The 23029-nt window shown below is 27.9% G+C and overlaps 1 protein-coding gene across 1 annotated transcript; it reads left to right on the top strand.

The window, feature by feature from the left end:
• The first annotated feature begins 2077 nt into the window (after nt 1–2077).
• LOC100575965 lies at nt 2078–3468 on the top strand. Its single transcript, XM_029488802.1, has 2 exons — nt 2078–2225; nt 3220–3468. The coding sequence occupies exon 2, from the start codon at nt 3222–3224 to the stop codon at nt 3393–3395; it is 174 nt and encodes a 57-aa protein (XP_029344662.1). The 5' UTR covers nt 2078–2225; nt 3220–3221; the 3' UTR covers nt 3396–3468.
• The last annotated feature ends 19561 nt before the right edge of the window (nt 3469–23029 follow it).

The following is a 23029-nucleotide window of genomic DNA, read 5'->3' on the forward strand; positions in this document are numbered from 1 at the left end:
ATTCGTAAAAATTTTTCTTTTTAGAACTAAGATTTTAAAATGTAATACAAGATTCCTTATAGGATAATCTACCTTTATCAAAAAAAAAAATGTCTATAAGAAACTCAAATTAAATTTTTATGAGCGTTTCAAATTCATATTTTTACAACATTCGATATTCTCTCGATTTCTTGCGTAACGATTTTCTTATTTTGTTTAATTAAAAAACAAGAGACTGTAGAAACTTTAAAATTTCACTGAATGTTTATATTAGCATTTTCTATATACGATAAAATTTTGAAAATAATTTGACTCTTTTTGTTTAGGTACGGACATTGTAAGTTTTCAATTTTTTAAGTTTTTTTTTCTATAAATATCAATAAAGTTTTATCTGTTGGACCAAAAAGTGTAAAAAATTAATATAAGGCTCCTGATACATTGTTACAATAGCAGTTGACAAATATTAAAAATACATAGGCACAATTATTTTTTATAAGCATTTGAAGTTGAAATGTTGACAAAATTTATCAAATTTAAAATTGAATAATTTTTTTAGTTAAAAATTTATAAAATGTTCAACTTTTATATCTAAGGATTGAAAATTTAAAACAAGATTCCTCGTAAATATTTAATTCTGTTACCAAAAATTCTAAGAAATACATAAACACAGTTTATTTTTATAGTCATTTTAAGTTCGAATTTGGGCGAAATTACATATTAAAAAACCTGGAATAACTATTTTAGTTATTTTGTTGTGATTGTATAATATTATTCGTTGGGACTTGAAACTTCTAAAGTATACTATTGTATATCTATGATAGTATCACGGCTTGTTGTTGATGTATAACGCGTTATAAGTACCTAATGGATATTGTGATATGATTAATTTGGAATTTATTATAGGTTAATCTTTTTTAATACCATAGATAAGTATATAATATGTCTTATACCTAGACTGGCATACCGTCTCCGCTCAGAATCGTTTTTCTTATGCAATGATATTATATCATTGAATTCATATTTAATACCATACATTATACAGTGATCCACTTGTAACCTACTGTACAGCAGAGGGACATCCGCTTACCCACCTTTTTTTAATATGTAATTTTAGTGATGTAAATTTTGAAAATTTTATAATTTATCATATTGATTTCTTATCAAATAAATCTTTTGATATTATATAGTTGTAGTATATTTAACCTTCATAATTATATTTTAAAATATGTACTTGTATTACCATTTACCCATTTTAATATAATGTTGGTATTATTCTAATGAACATAATATATTAAATTCAAAATAAAAATAAAAATCATTAAATATATATAAAATATACCTATATCAATATATAATATTTAACTCGGTAATAAATTTGTATTTTAAATTCCGTATAAATTATGAGTGTATAATCGTTTTATTACAATAATTGATTTTTCGATTTTTAACGGAGGTAATATTTATTGTTTGAGTCACTTCCTCAATTTTACCCAAATTATATATTTTTTTATTATAAGTATTTTGTTTGACTCTGACGTTATACTTGTAACAATGTAAATAAAAATGAAACAGTAATCTTATAAAGTATTTAAATATATTTAAACTTAAAAATTAATTAATTTAAGAAAAGTACAAGAAAAAACAAATTTTCAGAAATTTTCAATGAAAAAAAAATGTTCAAGCTTACATCTCTATGTAATTTCGTTCAAATTCGAATTTAAAATGACTATACAAATAAACTGTGCTTATGTATTTTTTAGATTTTTTTGTAACAGAATTTTAGTTGAAAATTTGTATTACCAAACTGTCAAGAAAATTTGCGACCGGAATATGTACAAAGTGGTGTCACCTTATCTTCTCTACATCGTGGTTCTACATATGGGTGCTTATTATCATGTCTATGACTTTATTGTACTTGAAATACGAAGGAACTATTTTTGATCGTGATGGGTGTGGCTCATATAGTAAATGGTCTGCAAAATATAAATAAAGATAAACACAAACGAATGTTACACATTATTACATTAACAATAACGCATATAAATTTTAGTTATGGTAATAATTTTTAAGTAGTAAACATTTAATTTAAAGAGGGAGTAAATCATTTTGGAATAAATATGAGTGCGGAGACTCTGCTAGTCGTCAATGTTTCAGAGTCCGATCGATCATCGTTGTCGTCTCCACTCTTGTTGAAATTGTAGTTTTCTGTTTTTTCTGTTACAAGCCACATCAAGTCATTTTTATAAGTAAGTAAGTTATTACAATACTTTTTCATTAGTTTGGGAACAGTTTATAGATGTTTGTATATTAATTATATAGGTATATAGGTTTGTAGGTACTTATATATATTAAATTGATTATAATTTAGTTTTCTATTGTTCATGGCCAACATCATAAGAATATTATTTGTTAATATGATATTAACAAATTATCTGGATTCTTATTTTGTATTAATAATTTTATGCTTTTACAGCATTATATTTTCTTATTTTATTTTACAAGCATAGGTATATAAAGATAGTTAAGGGAGATAAGATTTTCTCCTGTGTTCGAGTTCACTCATCATATATTGTTATGTTTCACTGTCAGTTTCACATAAAGTGCATTCTGTTTGTTGGTTTTTCATGAGATATATAAGTACCTATATTTTTAAGTCTAATATGGAATCCTTCACATAAAGTAGTACAAAAACATTCAAAAATTTAAAAAATTTTCTTTGATCATATTTCAAAATTTCAAAAATCAGAACACGAATACGTTCATAATTAAAAGAAAAAATTTTTGTTCTTTTAAAAAATATTTTAGATTCTGTGCATGATCGGAAAGATTTTTTCCCATACATTTTTACTATTTGTGGTACCCAAGATTAAAAATTATGATTTTGATTTTAATGACTTAATATAGGTAGTCTTTAAATTATTGTACTTTTAAATAATTTATATTATATTTTATCTAACGTACAAAATAGAAATTTCAATCAATGGGTAATTTATCGGAAATATATTATTGTCATATTCCTAATTTTATTATCAATAGTATATATTATATATTTTATTATTTACATACCTATGTACATAAAAATGCTGCTTACTATATATAATTTACTTTTATTTTATTAAGTCACAAGTTTTATAATATGTAAATATAGGTTTTTATTATTTTTTATTTTTATAACTTAAAAACAAATTAATAATCTAATTTATCTACATTATTAAAAATAGTGATTTTCAATTGTTTCAGAGATGGATCGCCAATCCGCTGCTGATGCTAATCGAACAAATCAATGTAATAAAGATCACTCTAAAACTGGTCCGGGGAGACCACATGGCTACCAGGGAAAGGGTGACAAAGCCGACCTGGACAACCGCGCGCAACAGAAGGATCCTAACTACAAAGGTAGCGGTAATACAAAATGAAGAGTTACATACAATGGACTCATAAACATTTTATTCTATGATTAAAAATAAATCAACAATCATTATACATTTATTTGGAACATTTTTTTTTTCCTATTTCTGAACGATATTTTTTAACATGGTCTATGGATAATAAATGGTACGTCGTATTATAACCTAACCTAATGTTTAATACAAGTAAGATGTATACCTATAGGTGAATTTTTTTTTTATCATTACATCGGTGGCAAGAGAAGTAGTGTTTAGCCACAACATTTGTCTATCAAGTACGTAAACTCCAGAACGCTGTATCTTATGTCTATTTAATTTAATTTTCACTTGTAAAATTTAAATTTAAATATTTAATAATTGTGTGATATTATTATATATTTTGGTTCTAGGAATTAAAATCATAAATTATAATTTAATTTAATTGCTGTGTACTGAAGGTCTTTATAGTATTATATCTCTTTAGTGACATGGTAGTTATGTACAAAAATAATTGCCTTAAAACAGAACTTATGTAGTTGTATGTATCGATATTTCAGGTTTGTAGGTATATATAATTTAACGGACATAAATCAAGTTAGGAAAGCTCAGTCTGCAAGCGTGCTAAACGTATTTATTATTAAAAAGCAATAAACTATAATATTCCAAAATGGTAAACAATTTAGAAAGAATTTGGTAACAGTAATATTTGGGATAATGTAAATGTATTTAAAATACTTCTACAATGAGTGAAATTGAAACGTACAACTGTGTATGTGAAGTATTATAATAATTAATGGCGAAGAACAAGTTAAAAGTAACTATAAAATATTATTTTCAACAATTTATGGCATTTAATGCATTATCTTATTTACACGACTAATGAACGACTAGAAATTTGAAATAAATGTTGTTACTGGTAAAATGTAAATCTAGTAGGTGCTAGGAACACTATGAACAAAATATACCCATATAATACTGGAGTACGGAATTAATTTACCACTCAATAGTACGTGGCATAAACAGTGCCTGTAAAAATCATGGTAACAACGGTTTTAAGCACTGGTTTTATCGAAGTTTTCGTCAAATAATGAAAAATACGTTATTAATAATTATTAAAAGACAATATGTCCATCGACGTCAGTACGTAACATTTTTATCTAAAATAACCGTTGCAATTTTCAGACAATGATTTATTATATTTTACGCAATAATGCGTATTATGCTGATAATGTCTGTATAAATGTATAATCATATTGTATTTGCACATACAGAAATTATCCCGCACCAGGATAATGAACCGTTCCAATGATATTATTGATATTATTATGGTGCAAACAACCTGGTTTGTTTTTTTCACACCAGTTTGACAGACACAATGGTAGATAATTATTATACATAAATTAGTTATAAAATAAAAACGGTATTTTTCGAAAGTATACCCATTGAGAAAAAAATCATACTAGTGACTCTGAAGCCCATCTCACAATTCCGACACATGATAATATAATTGTGTTATCTGATTTCGTTCTAACGTTTCCTATCTTCAACCCACTCTGGTACCTATATACGATTTGCATCATTGTACCGGTGGAAGGTATAATATACAACACAGTTTCTTGACTGACTATTGACTATTATAAATTATAATCAAACACGCAATAGACGAAAGGACTGTACAAATAAAAAAATCTGATATTTTTTTACAGTGTGAAAATATTATAGAGTATTGAACGAATTATTTTGGTAGTCTAAAAATTGTTGACGGATAGATTACTTCTGTATTTAAACCTATGTCGCGTTTTACGCGGGTCGTAATAAAATACACACCTCCCCGGTTGGACGTAGGTATCTTAAATACACTTGGTACGATTAAAATAATCATACGACAAATAATAATTTATTATTTTACGTTTAAGCTAGAAAAGTACGTTTCTAAAAAGTTTATAATGATAATATTATGTTAGTATTATTTATTTTCAAAATATTACCTGAAAATTGTTTCATAGTAGTTTGTAGGGACGATTAAAAATAAATAATATATACAAAATAGCAAAGATGAATAATATTTTTTTTTATTATTTTTATCCCGCGGCAACTTAGGCCATTGGGAGAGGGGAGGTACTATGAGTTTTTTAGAACGGTAGGTGAGTGTTACACGTGGGTGTATTTTGGCAGAATTTTGAATGGGGCACCCGTAGGTTTCTGCCATGCCCCGGAGTGGGGGATGGCGGCACCGTGACTTGCCCGGAGAAAAATGCCGCCCAGTGGCCGAGAATCGAAACCACGACCGGCAGCGCCGCAGCCGACGCGTTAGACCGCTCGGCCACCTCGTCCCCCATGAATAATATTATACATTGTAATTTAAAGTTTGAAACTAATTCGTTATTATAATGTATTATGTAAAAACATCATAAAACTTAATGTTTAATTTGTATTTCCTGAAACAATTGCATAGGGCCGCTTTATTGTCACTGTCGTATAAAATAAACCGGGGTACTGCAGACTGCATTACTATTATTTCCCAATCTATTATTGATTCAATTGTTTTTTTCGTTATTGCGTATAGGATTTCAACCGAAATGTTTTCGTATAAATAAGGGATTTAGGACTTGAGTGTTTTACATAATAAAATATGTCGTATAGATGGATATAATATTAAGTGTATTACACACGTACCTACGCAATAAATATTATAATTTTATTTTAGAAAATATGTTTTTGTGCACGTGTACTTTAAAAAACGTGTGGGAAATCCGAAAATTGGGCTGCCTACGCACTCAGATCGAACGGGCTAATAGAGGCGTTGGTCGGAAAAGCTGAACCTCTAGTTCAAGTTTGTGTGTGTGTTTGGGGGTGGGGGGGGGTGGTAGAGACTTAACGAATATCTTATAATACAGAGTAAGTATAATATAATGTAAAAAATATGTATAATAGGCTTTGTTTGTATCTACCGTCGGTATTAGGCTATTTTTTGTTGTCATTTAGGTGTTTCACAGCCACGTGTTTTAAATTTTAATTTACGTTAAATTTAGGCTGTTTTCACAGGCACGCGCGTTCGATTTACATTATTTAAGTAGCTTACACACTAGGCGATTAATTACGCAAAATAAAATACGTGTATTTATATAGGTCCATTTACACTAACAACTAGGTAGGTACTATGGATTTACGCTCAATTTTTTTTTAAATTTCTATTGGGAACAATTTTTGAGGAACCTTTTATTATATTTTCAAGTACTTTGAAACATTTTTTATCGACAGTGTTTTAAGCAAATTAATAACCATCAACATTTTACTATGCCTATAAATAGCTCAAAAAGAGTAGAATTATTTTGAAATTTAGTGATTTAATGATGTGTAGAAAATCGTATTATTGTGAAAATGTTAAGTATCTATGGTTATTAGTTATTCAGTTACACCAAAATAGGTAAATCAATTTTATCGAAAATTTGTTTTGTGGTTAAAAATACCTTAATTTTTTTTTTTTACTTTTGAAAACTCCTGGGAATTTTCCATTATTTCGAATACTTACCGGGTGTACAATTTATACAGGGTGATTCACCAAGCAAGCTTACTTGTGCATATGAATTTATGATCCATGGAATCCATGGATGTAGGGCATATCATAAATAATATTTATGAAGAACAACCGAATAAGCCGTCGTTTACTCGGACGATGGCGCGTTTCGTTTCGCGTACGAACTCAACCAGTGCTATAACCGAAACGTTTTGAATTATAGACACATCATCGTAATAATAAAGAACTATGCGTCCCTCATAGCTTGCCCCCTGGGTCGCCTAGTGCCGACATTTTCAGAAATGGATAGCCAATACATGACGTCCAGTGGTGCATAACATTATTATGATGGGACCTAAAGTATTTGATTATATCTTTTTATAAAAAAATGCGTTATCTCTGTTGTTGAACTTCTTTCTCCCTTTCACTTTCACCGGGTGTATAGTCAAACTAAGTTGTATGCATCTTTTTCTGATAGTGTTGGCCTCTGTCTCCCTCTCACCATCTCTATTTCTTCCTCTTCACCCCTCTTTGTCATAATATGTTTGTAGTGTAAACGGTGAAAATTGTAGTATGAAACGTCGCGTACTGATACGCGTGGCTCTTATTATTTTTTATTGCTCTCACAACCTCGGTTTATTACCATGTTTTCTTTCGTTTATTTTTATTTGACAATAAGACTATTTATTCCACAATAGAAAATATTAGAAATTCAACTATTTGTAGAGCTGTAACAAATAAAATCCATTGTAATTGGCGACAATAATTCCACCGTTTTGTGACAGTAACGGGTAGTAACACGCAGTTTAGGCGATAAAAAAAAAAAATCAAATACACAATCAACATTTTAATTGTAGTTGTTATGTATTTACATAATTTTATTATTTTCGGAACCGACAGTACTACGTTCGACGAAGGCAGATTAATGTCATGAATGATTTTAGTTTTTGTAAAAATATAATGTTTTCAATTCCCGACTTGGTGTTGACGAATAAAAATAAAATAATACCGCCGACAAACATAACAATAATGTATTCTATTGGTTCAAAATGACCATTAAATTAAATATTTTTATCGGCGCGGCGGGGCGTTGAAATATTTTTCATGATAGAAACTTCTATTATGATATTAGTATAATATTGTTATTATTGTAGAGCCTCCATAACGCATTTACGTATATTGTATATTTGTGTGATATGTCTTAATAATTTTTACGAGTTTTCGACAAAATATTTGCCAAAGCGATCGCGTTATACCACGAAAAATGATCCGTCCCTAAAATCCTTGTACCTACCCGGTACTTGGTACGTTTGTAAATTGTTATGAAAATGATTGCAATTCTTGGTATGCAATTTTCACTTTTCAGCACATCTGCACGTTTGACGATATCTCATCAATGTACACGCTACTGTGTGAAATTGAAGTAATAATTGTCAAGTTAAAATATTCAGCACGTCACACGACGACAACTTACTATCACAATAGTACATTGTGTGACAAGGGCGGGGAATGAGCTAATTCAATTTTCAGTCGTGGGCGTTATTTTGGATAACCGTGATTTCGCCCAAGCCTAAAATACTAATTCCTTCCCGCACAAGACACTATATTTTGTCACGCACCTGCTGTCTCCGAACAGGCAGAACAGCACGGGAAAGTAACCCACCAACCTGCAGCTAGTGTAGTAGACATACGTGGGCGCAGAGTTCCTGATAAGGTGCAGCACATATTTCTATTTTCTTGATTATTGTCTGTTAATACCTTTTATTTTAAGAATCATTTTAAGCAATTTTTGTGACCATTGCGACGTAAACACGGAGAGCGTTATATAATACAATTCTGAGTGCAACGAAAGGGACATTTAATTATTGATAAATAGCGATACATCGTAGTTTGGTGCAATCGTTTGTGATTCACCCAATCCCCCCCTCCACCCAATACAGTTTATAAAAAAAGCTATCAGAATGCTCCACAATAGCGATTACATCAATACAATAATATGTACAATATATATAATACAGACGACAGCTGAAAACGATTGTTATTCCCACGGTGATCTTTCTAATTTAGTGTCGTATTTTATTCTATCATATATTATACCCGTCATAATAATATTATAATCGATGATTTATGGGCATATTATTATTTGTAGATTTTCATAACGGTTTATCGCAATATTATTATATTTGCATCGAAATCGATAAGTACTTACATTCCGATTAATAATACAAATATATAATATTGCACTAAGCAAAGGCGTCCATCAACAATGTATAACATTTTTATTTAAAAAATCGAAAATAACTTGCAAAGGTTCTACGGGTTTTCATGACATATACCAATATTGTGCTATTTTATTATACATTTAATATTATTATGGTTAGTAAAATATAAGACAGAAATTTTTTGTTTAATAATATTATTATAACATTATAATCACGAATAATATTAGTATAACGTTATTATAATACGATAATTATAATATTATTGTTACAAAATGCTGTCTTTATATAATATATAAGCAAACGCATCGTCGAACGCACGTCATTCGGTGAAAAAACTATACACGTTCCCGATTATCAACCAAGTTGGTAAAACATTATACCCAGTATAGTAGGTACTGTTTATTTAAAATACCACTTTGTTGGATTTCTGAATCATTTTATAATAATAACGACAAGACGTATTAATCAGAGCTAACGATAGCGATAAAAAAAGTCCAAGAGTTACAAGCGAATATTAATATTATTAGAATATTCTGATTTCGAATATAAATGGTTGACAAATAAATTGAATGTTTACACGCATTATTATAGATAAAAATAATTCAAAATACTTCGTTCAGATCGTACATCGCTCGTTGTTTTGAAAAGTATAAAAACCATATCGACAACTTTAATTTAAATTAAATAGTTAATAGTTAACTAGCCAATATATTGGCACGTGTAAATCGTAAATAATAAAATATATACATATCAAATATTACATTTTGTACAGCCACCAACGTGTACAAACAAAAATAATAATTATTGTCCGAATATGCACGCTCGCAAATGCAGGAAACGACAAAGGTAGGTACATTTTTTTTTTAGTAGTATCTAAACGTTTCGGCCATAATTTGACTAACACATGTAACAAACAAACAACAATGATAATACATTGTTCATTATATATTTTATATTATATTTTTGCCCATAATATAATAAATACCTATATAATAACATGGCTATTGAGGATGCATAACAATAAACGCATATAACATAGTATAATATACTAATGATAATAATATTCAGTCAATAAATATTTGATTTTAAGAGGGGGTTTAAACCTAACCCTGTTAAATAGTCAATGTTTCCGAGTCCGATCGTTCATTGTTGTAGTCTCCACTATAGTCCACTCTTGTTGAAATTGCAGTTTTCTGTTTTAAGCCTAACGTTGTTACTCACATAAAGTCATGTTGGTAAGTTATTGAAAATGAATTTTTTTTTATATGTTTGGTAATAGTTTACACTGCTTACAGTTTTTAATTATTTTTGTAATTATGTATTGGTACCTATACTATTAGATTGATTTTGATTTAGTTTTAATTGTTAACGGCCGATCATGATAATATGTTGATAATAATAATATGGCAGTCTTAGTTATTTTTTTATTAGACTTTCTTATGATTATATTTCACATGCATATATACAAGGGAAATTAATGGATAATTCACTATCAGTATACCACTCTTAACCCACACATGGACAATTTTTAAGCAATATGCTAATAAGCAATTAGTGTGAGAGTGGTATAAGACACTTCATAAAATCACCAAAATTAGTAGAAATCTACATTTTTTACAAATATATTAATAATAAAAAAAAAAACAAATATTTGACACGGGCAACGCCGGGCTCCACCCGAACTTATCACAGGCGGACAGCTAGTAATAATGTACAAAACCGATAGGTATGTTAATCGATTTGTTATCCTCAATAATTTTGTAATAGGTGATTATACTTTAAGACTGTTCAAAAATCATAAAAAAAACTATTTTGGGTGAAAGTGTTTTATTTATTTTGTGCGTGGGTCTGAGAGAAAATAAATATTGTGCTGACATTCTCTTAAATCATGATCTGGTATTTTAAATTGTTTCCAGGATCTTATATTTTATTATTGTGTTGTATTTAAGTTTGGGGATATAAATTATATTATCAGATACTCCTGTGTTTTTGGCGTACCTATTCAGTATTGGGCGGCTAAAATACAAAGTACTTTCCGTGTGTTTCCTAGTGTCTCGTGTCCTGAATTTTTACTTATTGGAATGAAAAATGGGTTAAAAATTTGTATTTCTAGTTTTAATAATTTAAGCTTCGACAGTATAACAATTTGTTTTATAATATAATAACATGTTGAAAAAAAATATTGAAATAATATTACATATAAAATAAATGATACCTATATCGGAATATTGACAGGCTATTGGTTTTACGAATAATAATTAAACCCGCCATATTTTCAAATTATTTTTATTACCAGTTTTTCAGTAACTACAGTATATTTTATATTTCAGTTTGTCATTATAAGTAACAAAAAATCTCAAGAACGGGTTGCTGATCAATGTAACCCCAGACATCAAATGGATGGCCCCCCTGACCGATCACAAAGATACGAAATCCAAACAACCTGCAAGTATAATCCGAATCATGTGATAAAAAAATGAAATTGTTTTTTGAATGATAAATAAATAATCGTTTATATTGAGTAATATTATTTTATAATTTTTTTTTTATATTTGAAATACAATCTTGTTTTGTTTCTATTTTCCAAATACTTTTAATTAAGGTATGAAAATAAAAGTGTGCTAGTGTGCTACATTTATATGTACATTTTCTAAATGTGTTATACAAAAACAGATACCATAAGGATTAGTAATGTCAAATTCACGGGCTCGATAAAACAATTTGTCAGGACAATGTAATTCATCGAGGTTTTAAAATAAAATACCAGGTTACATAATATTGTTATCATGATGGGTAACTAAATTGTATAAACACAATACAACTTACTGTTCAGTACAAAACGATAATAATAATAAATTATATAATAATAATTGATAATATATGCATTGAATACAATAAATATATCTGTTAGGTTCTACTTGTACTTCTCAACTACAGTTCTAAATGTGAACCGTGGAAAAAAATTTTCAACAAATCATTTTTAGTGGTCAAAATGTCTCTGAGGGTGCTGTACGTGACTACGCCATTGGTTAACAGGTAGGTCGAAAGCATTGAAATAAATACAGATACAATAAATTATGAAGAGGAAATCGGTAGTGCAGGTCTAGGTACAAGATAATATTTTTTTCGATAAGTTGATAAAATTTTTCTCCAGGTACCATATGTTATTAAGAGCCTAGAGTCTGGAAATTGGTAGACAGGAGTATAGGTCTAGGAATAGGAAAACAATTTTTTTCTCGATAAATGATATAAATAAAAGACCTATCAACGAGATCAATGTATGTTACAAAACTGAAAATGTTCAGGGGAGACAAATAACTGAGTAGGTACAGATCATTGAAATCGGTGTATGTGTAGAAGCAAAAATTAAATCAACCAATACGTAATACTACTACTTGATAGTAAAATATTAAGTAGCAATATATAAAACATATCATGAAGTATAGTTTAATACTTGATATAGGCTGATAGACCGTATCCGATCAGAATCGTTTTCGTAAAATATAATGATATATAATTGAATTCAAATTTAACACATCCGTTACAGTGAGCCACTCGACACCTATAACTGTACAGCAGAACGGTATTAACCACTCGCCGTCCTTTTTTTTTTATACCTATAGTATTACAAATATTTATACTTAAATAAAAAAATGATATTTTATAACTGAAGCAAATTACAAATAATAATAAAAGATCAATTTGGACAATATTACGTAGGTAGGTACACTTAAAATATTTAAGCGTGTACACGTGGCCGTTACATGACCGTAAAAACATGATATCTCAGAAATTAACTCGAATTATTATTAAGCTATGTACCGCTTGCGGACACTGTTGGAAAGTTTATAACTTTTGATACATTTTGTTGAAAACAGATTTCTGAAAATAGTCTTGACAATGGAACATTACGGTATAACAAAATATCGTTTTATAAATATTAATTTGCATATGATTTAGAAAAAAATATTGTTATTTTAAATATCTGATTCTAACTAACACCGCAAAAGCTATCACCTTTCTAACAGTGTATTACTTGTTGGTCTATGTGCATTAAAGTGTTCGTTGCACTTTAAATAGGCACGAACGCACTATTTTTGATCCAAAAATACGGGTGTGATGTCGTACGCCGATTACGGAATAATACATAATAGTATATTATACACAAAATGAAAATAAAATATATAAATAAGAATAAAACAAATATATTCCACACATTAACAATAACGCATTTACATATATAGTATTGATAATAATTTTGAGTTAAAAAATATTTCATTTTGAGAGGGAGTCGACTAATTAGGTACAAATAGGAGCCCAGAGAATCTGTTATTCGTCAATGTTTCCGAGTCCGATCGAACGACGTTGTCGTCTCCACTCTTGGTGAAATTTCAGATAATTTCTGTTTTCAGTCTCACATTACGAGTCACGTAAAGTCATTTTCATAAGTAAGTTGTTGCCATACTTTTTTCATTAGTTTGGTAACAGTGTACACTGTTTACAGTTTTTAGCTGTTTTTGTATTAATCATGCAAGTATATCATTAAATTGATTTTAATTTAGTTTATCATTGTTGATGGCCAAACATGATAATATTATGTTGGAATTCTAGTAATAACTATTCTGGATTTAAATTGTTTATCAATAGACAATAATCTTAAGAGGACTTTTATATAATCATAAATTTGTGGTCTCCGTCTACACACCTATATGGCATAGAACATTTTCGTTCATTTGTTTCAACAGTGTGCTGTTGTATTGCTGTTCGTTTTGATATTAGAGTTAATTGACTTATTATCAAACTTTTAGTTTACAATATTATCTGTGCTTAAGCATTGACGCATTTTTCGATATTTTGATTTTCATGCAATATATGGGTATGTGAAATTTCATAAATAAAAAATGCTCATATATCGCTTGAAAATTAAAATATCGAATTAAAACCGGCCAAGTGCGAGTCGGACTCGCGCACGAAGGGTTTCGTACCATCATCAGGCATCAGCCATAAACATGTCGGCAACACTGTTTATATTATATATTCTACAATTTTTAGTATTTGTTGTTATAGCGGCAACAGAAATACATAATCTGTGAAAATTTCAACTTTCTAACTTTCATGGTTCATGAGATACAGCCTGGTGACAGACGGACGGACATCGGAGCCTTAGTAATAGGGTTTCGTTTTACCGTACGGAACCCTAAAAACCGACGCTTAAGCACAGATAATATTCTTACCTAAAAGTTTGATAGTCAACAGCACATTATCGAAACTAGGGAACGAGAATTTGCTGGTTATGTTGTACGATTTTAAGACGGAGGCAACAAATGCACGGCGAGTAGCATCATCCTCTTATAGCTTTGACAGCATTTTCTTTTCTTGTGATATTTTATATGCATATACAAGAGAGATTAATGGAGGTTAGAACTTTTGCTGTGTCTAAATTCAGTCACTATTCTGATGCCAGATAATGTATGTGGACATTTTCATTTTATTGTATTTTAGTTTGGGGATATCAATATCATCAGATAATGCTTATGTTTGGCCTATTCGGTGTTAATTGGCTAAAATACTTTACGGGTACTTTACATTATTTTTCTGGATTTGTACTTATCAGAATGAAAATAATGAGTTAACAATATTAATACTTCTAGTTTTTATATTTTAAAATCAATGGTACTATTATTAGTTGTATAAATAATTAAAGCCACCATGTTTAAAAATTATTTTCATTAAATGTAAGTGACTGTACCGATTTTGCTGTAATTACAAATTACAATGTGTTTTATATTTCAGTTTTGAATTATGGATCACAGCAAATTATCTCAAGATAAATACGCAGACAAGTGCAATCCCAATCAATGAGTATTGACAACATTTGTCATAACCTCGAACATTTAAGAACTATTTTGAGTTTTATTTTTTTATTTGAACAAACAAGAATATAATATATTCTATTATAATATGTATACAATTGGTTATATGTGGGGTGGGGTGGGGTACAAGTATACAAGACTGGACGGCTTGATTAAAGGAGTACACGATTTTTTTAATAATAATATTAAATATAGGTACATAGGAACTTTATAAGCTAGTGTTTCTCAACCTGGGGGTATTTTTTTATAGACTTTTTGTTCAAGTTTTAAAGAAGTTTTGTACTACACTATGCAAACATATTACGGCAACTAATTCTAATTATTATTTTTGTATTATTACATAAAAGAAAAATACGCATAATAGTATTAAACTATATACCGTTTGTGAACATTTTTGGAAGGGTTATCATTTGTGCTACTTTTTGTTGGAACAGATTTCTGAAAATAGTATTAAAAAGCGAGCATTAAGCATATTATCAAAAGAGTATTTTAAAAGTTTTAATTTGAATATAATTTTGAAAAAAAATACAATATTTAAAATATCTGAAAAAATAGTAAAAATTATTAACTTTCAAACAGTGTGTTATTATTAATTATGAGTTATGGTCATTAATGAGTTCGTAGAGCACTTGAAATACCAACGCAATATTTTGATCCAAAATGACAGGTGTGGCTTGTGCGCCACTGATTACGAATCGCATACCTAGAGGTACACTCATAATAAACAAAATACAAATGACATACAATATTATACATTATACATAAACAAAGATAAAAACGAACAATGCTATACATCAACAATGACGTATAAACATATAGCAATGATGAGTCAATAAATATTTCATTTTGAGAGGGAGTAAGTTATTTTGATTAAATAGTAATGGAAAGAGTCTGTTAATAGTCAATGCTTCCGAGTCCGGTTGAACATCGCTTTCGTCTCCACTCCTGTTGAAATTGTAGTTAATCTCTGTTTTCAGTCTCACGTTACAAAGTCACGTATAGTATTTTTCGTAAGTAAGTTATTGCAATACTTTTTTCATTTGTTCGGTAACAGCTTACATGGTTTAAAGTTTTTAGCTGTTTTTGTATTAACCATGCAAGTACCTATATCATTAAATTGATTTTAAATTAGTTTTTAATTGCTCATGGCCAAACGTGATAATATTAGGTATAAATGTATGATAATAATAATTGTTTTGGATTTACATTTTTTATCAATAATCTTAAGCTCAGACAGTTTGACAGTATTAGCTTCTGTTGTGATATCTTACATGCATATTATATTATTATACAAGAGAGATTAATGGCGATTAGATTTTTTGCTGTACCTACTTGAATTCAATCATAATGTTATGCTTCAACGTCGGTACCACTCCACACAAAGACCATTCTGTTGGTTGATTTGAGATGTTTGTTTTTAAGTCTGGTGGATTCTCAATAATTATTAGTTTATTATTATTTTTGTTTTATTAGAATGATTTCCGGATGTTTTAAATTTATTTTTGCCAGGATTTTATATTTTATTTATCCTAATTGCGTGTGATGGACTGACTATAGTGATTGTATATCTTTACTAGATATTGTATGTGGGTATTATCATTGTATTTTATTTTGGGTTAAGGATATCAATACTATTAGATACTGCTGTATGTTAGACATATTCAATATCGATTGGCTAAAATGCTCCACACTTTCTATCTATTTTTAAGTATCTCGTGTCCTCAATTTGACTTATAAGATTAAATGAAATGGGGTAAAAATTAACAAATAACAATCTGGTTTTATAGTTATGGTATTTACGCTTTGTTAGTATTGGAATCGGTTTTATAATATTATAAAATCATTACCTATAATGTATAAAAAATTATTTTAATGTTACATCTAAAATCAATGGTAGGTATAGGTAAAATTGAGCGATTATTAGTTTTACAAATAATTAAAACCGCGATTATTTTTATGGAATTTATTGACTAAACAGGTTTTGTAATAATAATAATGTATGCCATATTTCAGATTTATTATGGATCACAGAAAATCATCTCAAGATAAATTTGCGGACATGTTTGATCCTAATATTTCAAAGAGTGGTTTTGTAGACATGCGCAATCCTCAAATTTCGAAGAATGGTTTTGCGGACATGCGCAATCCTCAACTTTTGAAAAATGGAGTTGGAAGTCCACCCTCATACCAGGAGAGAAAGGAAACGCATGATTTTAATAATCGTTCTGATCAGAAAAACAAAAAATAATGAGAAATGTTTACCAAATCCATAAAATTATTATTTTTTCTAACAATAAATAAACCTTTTTACACCTACGTATTTTTTTGATCAACAATAAATTTAAATTGTTTTCATTTTTTGTTAATATTTATTTGAAATACAATACCACACGTTATATTTTAATAGTACCTTTTTTCAAATAATCTACCAAGATTTATGGGTCTTAAAATTAGTTTTACATGCGTCGTACATCTTAGTAAATGTTAAATGTGAATAATCTTTCTGTCACTCTCGTTTTAAATTGTCGTTGTTTAGTTCTCTGACATTGTGGTAAGTTTGACAATCAACTCGACGTCTACGAAAGCATATATTTTAATATTTAGCATAGAACAACTAAATTACAAAAACTATCACGACTATCAGTCGATTTTCATTTGCACTGTAGAGGAATATTTGAAGGACTACTAAAGAAAGCTTAAATGCAATTTATTTAAATGTGTGTAAGTTCTATGTTCTATGGCGGATTAACGAGAGAAAATAACGTGTTTAGAAGTAATAAATTTAACCTTGATTAGGGTATTTTTAAAAACATTAAACGTAAATAATAAATAAACCAATTCGCTATTATTATTTATTTTTGTTATTTTTCTTGTTTTCCACATTTTTGTAAAAAAAATTAAATCAAATCAAATAAACTATCCAAAACTATATAACATTGTATTACATTCATTATTTTAATATTCTAATGTGTTTGCTGTGCTAAAATAAATTGATGGTACACTTCAATAAGTATTACAACTTTAATATTCTTACACAACCAAACAATTTGCATGGAACAAGTTATTTTAAATCCTCTTCCTTGTGTCACCATTTAGTGTATTTACAAACATGTATAATATGTACACATTATTATCTCCGATTACAAGATATAACAGACAAAAATGCAAAGTTATGCAAGCTTTTGGTCGAGATATGCAAATCTATTCAAAATAAAATCACACCATTTCATTTGTAAACTGTAAACTGTATATATTACTAAATACTTCTTAATACTGTTTTTGACCGAAAAATGTATTACATGATATACTGATAACCATAATATACATTAATCTTAACCTTATTGATGACCTGAGACTGGACATTTATGTGAAGAAATGTAAAATGTAAAGAATATGATGTTTTTATTCTCTAAAAACCCATATAAAAACTTTATTTTTATGAGAATTATGTATCAGAAATAAAAATAAAAAATGTTGGAAAAACTAAACATTTAATAATTTATTTAGTGTAATAATATATTTGAAAAATGAATTACCAAATATTATGTTTTTCGTTAATATCAAAATAAATACAATATGTGTGTAAACTTATCGTTATTTTTGTTCTAACTTATAATAAAATCTTTAAAGTTATACATATTTTGGGCAAATTAAATTTATATTAGTAATTTTACTAACTACAGACTTATTATTAAACGAAATAAAAAATTAAATAGATACGCAAATTTTTACAAATCTATTACGTTTGTAAATAATCACATCGAACAGTAAACTAACAGTACAATAGTTCAATATTGTTGTTATATTATAATATGTTATGGAAACTTTCTAAAGACGGAACTGTCACCAATTTGTGGCTTATTTTGTCAAGCTATTCACGTACATTAATTTCACTCAACGCATACACTTATTGAACCTGGAGGTATAATAAGTGTGTATACAATAAGTGCTCCAAAGGTTGTCTATACGTATTGCCGTGTTGGAGTTAAAATGTTTTCTACCACAGATCTCAAGAAAAAGATAACACCTTAGATAAATAGTAGATAATTAATTCGTACCACAAAATGCACGTTTACCTAACACCAAATACCCTCCAATTTATGTTTATTTCATTTTTAATGATTTTTTTAAAAAATAATTTTAGTTATGGAAATAATAAATTATGTTTTCTTAAAACATATAGATTAGTACGAAATGTTCTTTAATCTCGAAATATGTATTTAAATGCAGTAAAATATGTTGTAGTTAAAATCAATATTTTATTGAATTAAGCCAGGTAAAGATGGCTTACCAAAATAAAGATGTACTATTTGCCTAAGAAAAAACTTCAAAATTAAGTCACAGTTGATAACTAAAATCAAAATTTGCATTATTCTTATAATAATTACTGGAGAAAGGCGCTTAGTTATGGAATAGTCGTTGCTAATATTAAAAAAAAATAACATGACTTTACACAAAATATATAGTTATTTAAAATTACATCAAATTATCACTAATTTGTGTTATCATATTGATTAAAATGCTTTTGAAAATTTGCTTCATTTTAAGTTTTTATATTTATTTGATAGACCAAATGTAACAAATTATTTTTGAAAAAAACAATTAAAGAGATAACATAATAGATCATTTTGTTTATTCATACTTATTAATGTGTTATAAATATCATTAGAAAAATACCTAATTAAAACATGTTAAATGATAGTACTAGTTAAGTTACGACTGTTATAAACAGTAGGTATGAATAATATGAAGTTCGATTAAACCTCGCTCAACTTAATTTTATTAATGAAATCAATAATTATTTCGAACTTTAAAAAATTCATCTCACAGAGAACTTTTTAAAATGTAATTTATGTACTGAAAGAATTTATGTCATCCTTTTATGTACATAAAAAACTGTATGCCATTAAAGCGCACTTAATTTTGCACGTTATAAAAACCAGAACTAGGCCTAGACACAAAGGCCTCCTGATGCATTCAATTATTAAAAACTTTATAAAACACTATATATATTATTATCTATTGTTATTGTCCCCATTGATGATAAATAATAATTGTCGGCTGTAAAGTTTTTGAAAAATGGTTGTTTATAAAAACTACACCACAATAATACAGCATGTAACCATACGAATTATCATCTATTACATTATGTACACAATATAATATAATAATATAATGTATTGCCTTTTAAAAGTTTGTTTATTTATAACATTTTTTAGCAGGAACTTTTTGTTTTGTAAAAGCGCGTCGATAAGAAATATAGTTACCACGTTTTTACACAGTGTAATAAATTGGAATAATTACAAATTGTGACACTTTACATTGATACTACTATAGACAGTCAATTAGGCAAGTATACAGAAAAAAAAATTAAGATAACCTACAAACCGTTATTTATAAAAATTAAAATTAATTAACAAAGTAATACTTAATTAATATTTAACATATTATATTTTAGTTAAAGAAAAACGACCAAAAAGAGACTTATAAGTTATAACTACCATAAAATAATTTGAAAATATGTTTTGTCGATGTCTAAAATTGCTTTTTAACGTTTTACATATTTTGAAAAAAATTCAGAGGCATTTCCGGACCACAAAGACTTCTCCTTGGATATGGCCTTTATTATACCTTTTTTGTAATTTATTATACATTTACAACCTGTACAAATTCGAACCACTCGAAAGAGTTTTCCTATATAATTTCGCGATTATTAATCAACGACCAATTGTATTTAAAATTACGTTAAAAATATTTTTTAATTATATTACATTTGAACGTTGAGTTTGAAACCGAGTTTATCAAACGTTTCAAAAATCACGATAAATATATATGAAAATTAAAATATTAAATAGAAAACAAAATATTATTATATCTCTGGTATTATATTATTATCTATGGAAAGATAAGTTCATCCTCTATAAAGTGTATTTAATTTGTCTACACCAAACTCCGTTGTAAAATCTTTCACGCTGAGGTAATCAATAATGTATTATAATACATAAGCAAAAAAAAATTGCGTTGAAAGATTACTTGGCGGTGTGGCAAACTGGCAACTAACAATAGCACACAACATTTTGTTCTATTTACTAAACCTATACAATATTAAATATTAAAAATACAACGCTCTATACTATTAAACACCATAAAATGCAACATAAATATCATTATTTAATAAATATTCTTGATTATGTATCAATGGCGCTATTTAGTAGGTATTTACTAAATCTATTTTATATTAAATATAAAAATACACGCTCTGAGGTATTATACACCATAAAAAGTAATATAAATTATATTATTTAATAAATATTCTTGATTGTGTACAAATGGTTTGTTTTTAAATCAGACTTCAGCTGAGCTGATCGATCACACTAGTTTTAAAATATGATATTATAAGTAATAAAGTCACTGATTTGGAATGCCCATAGTTAAATTATATGATTTTTGAAAAATGGGTGAGAATTGTCTTTAGTAATTAGAGGTCTGTAAGACAGAATAGAACATAGTGTACCTACCCAATAAAAATTACATAATACTGCAATGTTTTTAAGATTAAAGTAGAATATTTGTATTAATTAATTTTTTTTTTTATTATTAGACAAAACAGTCCGCGGCATCGGGGGCCATTGGACGTATTAGATACATTTGAAAAAAGAGAAAAAAAAATTATAGTTTACAATTACGTTTGTGCATTAGAGATAGATATATACATAGAAAAAGAGATAAAAAGATATGTATAATGACATATTGTATATTTTAAATTTTCTTCAGTAGTTGGGTTTCTGCAAGGAACTGAGTGAGATTGAGGATGTTGGTGGGTTCTGGGTTAAGTATTTCTGCTAGATGATCTGACATTTGGTACTTTTCTCTTTCCGTTTTGTAGGTTAAAACACTCGGTTAAAATATGTTTAACAGTGAGGGGGACCCCGCAGCATGTACAGAGTAGGATCTTCTTTATTCATTAAGTGGGATTCATTAATACACCTTATTTTTAATATCGATAAAAACATAAGGTAACTATTCCAAAAGTTATCATACAATATAAATATAATACGAAATTTGAGAAGAAGATCCATTTAATATAGGTATACAGTTATGCATGAAGTACGACATACCTATTAAACAATTATTATTTTATAATGATTATGAACGTTATAAAAAGTATATTAAGTATAAGATAAAAATGTATTTATAAAATCATCCATACATTTGTGCTGTATTTGAATATTATGCCTGTCTTATAATTTGTTGTTTAATTATTGCTATGTATTTGTATAAACTTAAGTTGTTTAGTTTGTATAAGAATTAAATGTAGTTGTCTTAAAATTTTAAACATACCTTAAAATATGAACTGTTGTCTCCTCTACAAGCCAAGGCTTTTGGAGATAATCATTTAAATAATCTTTATTTGTACAACATATGTAAATTTTTCCTTAAATGCAATAAAGTTGTTATATATATATGAAAAAAAAAAAAAATACAAAATCGTGTAATAATCACTCGTGTGAGAATAGGACACAGTGATTGAACGTACCAGTGGTCTAATCAACAACACTTTATTATTAGTCTTCATTACGACAAGCGTTCAATAAATAAACTACTGAAGGGATTTATAAATGTAATAGGCATACAATTTAAAAATATTAAATAATTACAATTTTTCATTTTACATTTTAGGAAATATTATTATTACAAAATGTTTATAAAATTAATGTTTTATCTTCAGTTTTCTGTGAATATCTAAATTTAAGCAGTAGGAAAGTTTCAATTTAAATTTTGATTTATTTTTATATTCACTTATAGCTTAAACATTTATAATTTTATTTAAGTCATAAATGATCATTCAAAATATGATAAGGAGATCGGCATATTTCCAAAGTTAAAGTTACAACGTTAGTCTACTTTTTAAAAATGAGTGTGGGGAAATTAAATTTTTTTCATTTAAGATTTTGCATAATGACTTTTGAAAAATATTTCCGAAGCTTAAGGCTTTTAAAAATGTTTACATTAATTATTATTTAAAAAAAAATATTACAGTTTTACGGTATT

Source organism: Acyrthosiphon pisum, chromosome A1 (assembly GCF_005508785.2).
Source record: "Acyrthosiphon pisum isolate AL4f chromosome A1, pea_aphid_22Mar2018_4r6ur, whole genome shotgun sequence".
In the NCBI taxonomy this organism is placed as follows: Eukaryota; Metazoa; Arthropoda; class Insecta; order Hemiptera; family Aphididae; genus Acyrthosiphon; species Acyrthosiphon pisum.

Excerpts from the sequence above, each read along its gene's own strand:
- LOC100575965 (XM_029488802.1), top strand. The coding sequence starts at position 3,222 with ATGGATCGCCAATCCGCTGCTGATGCTAATCGAACAAATCAATGTAAT.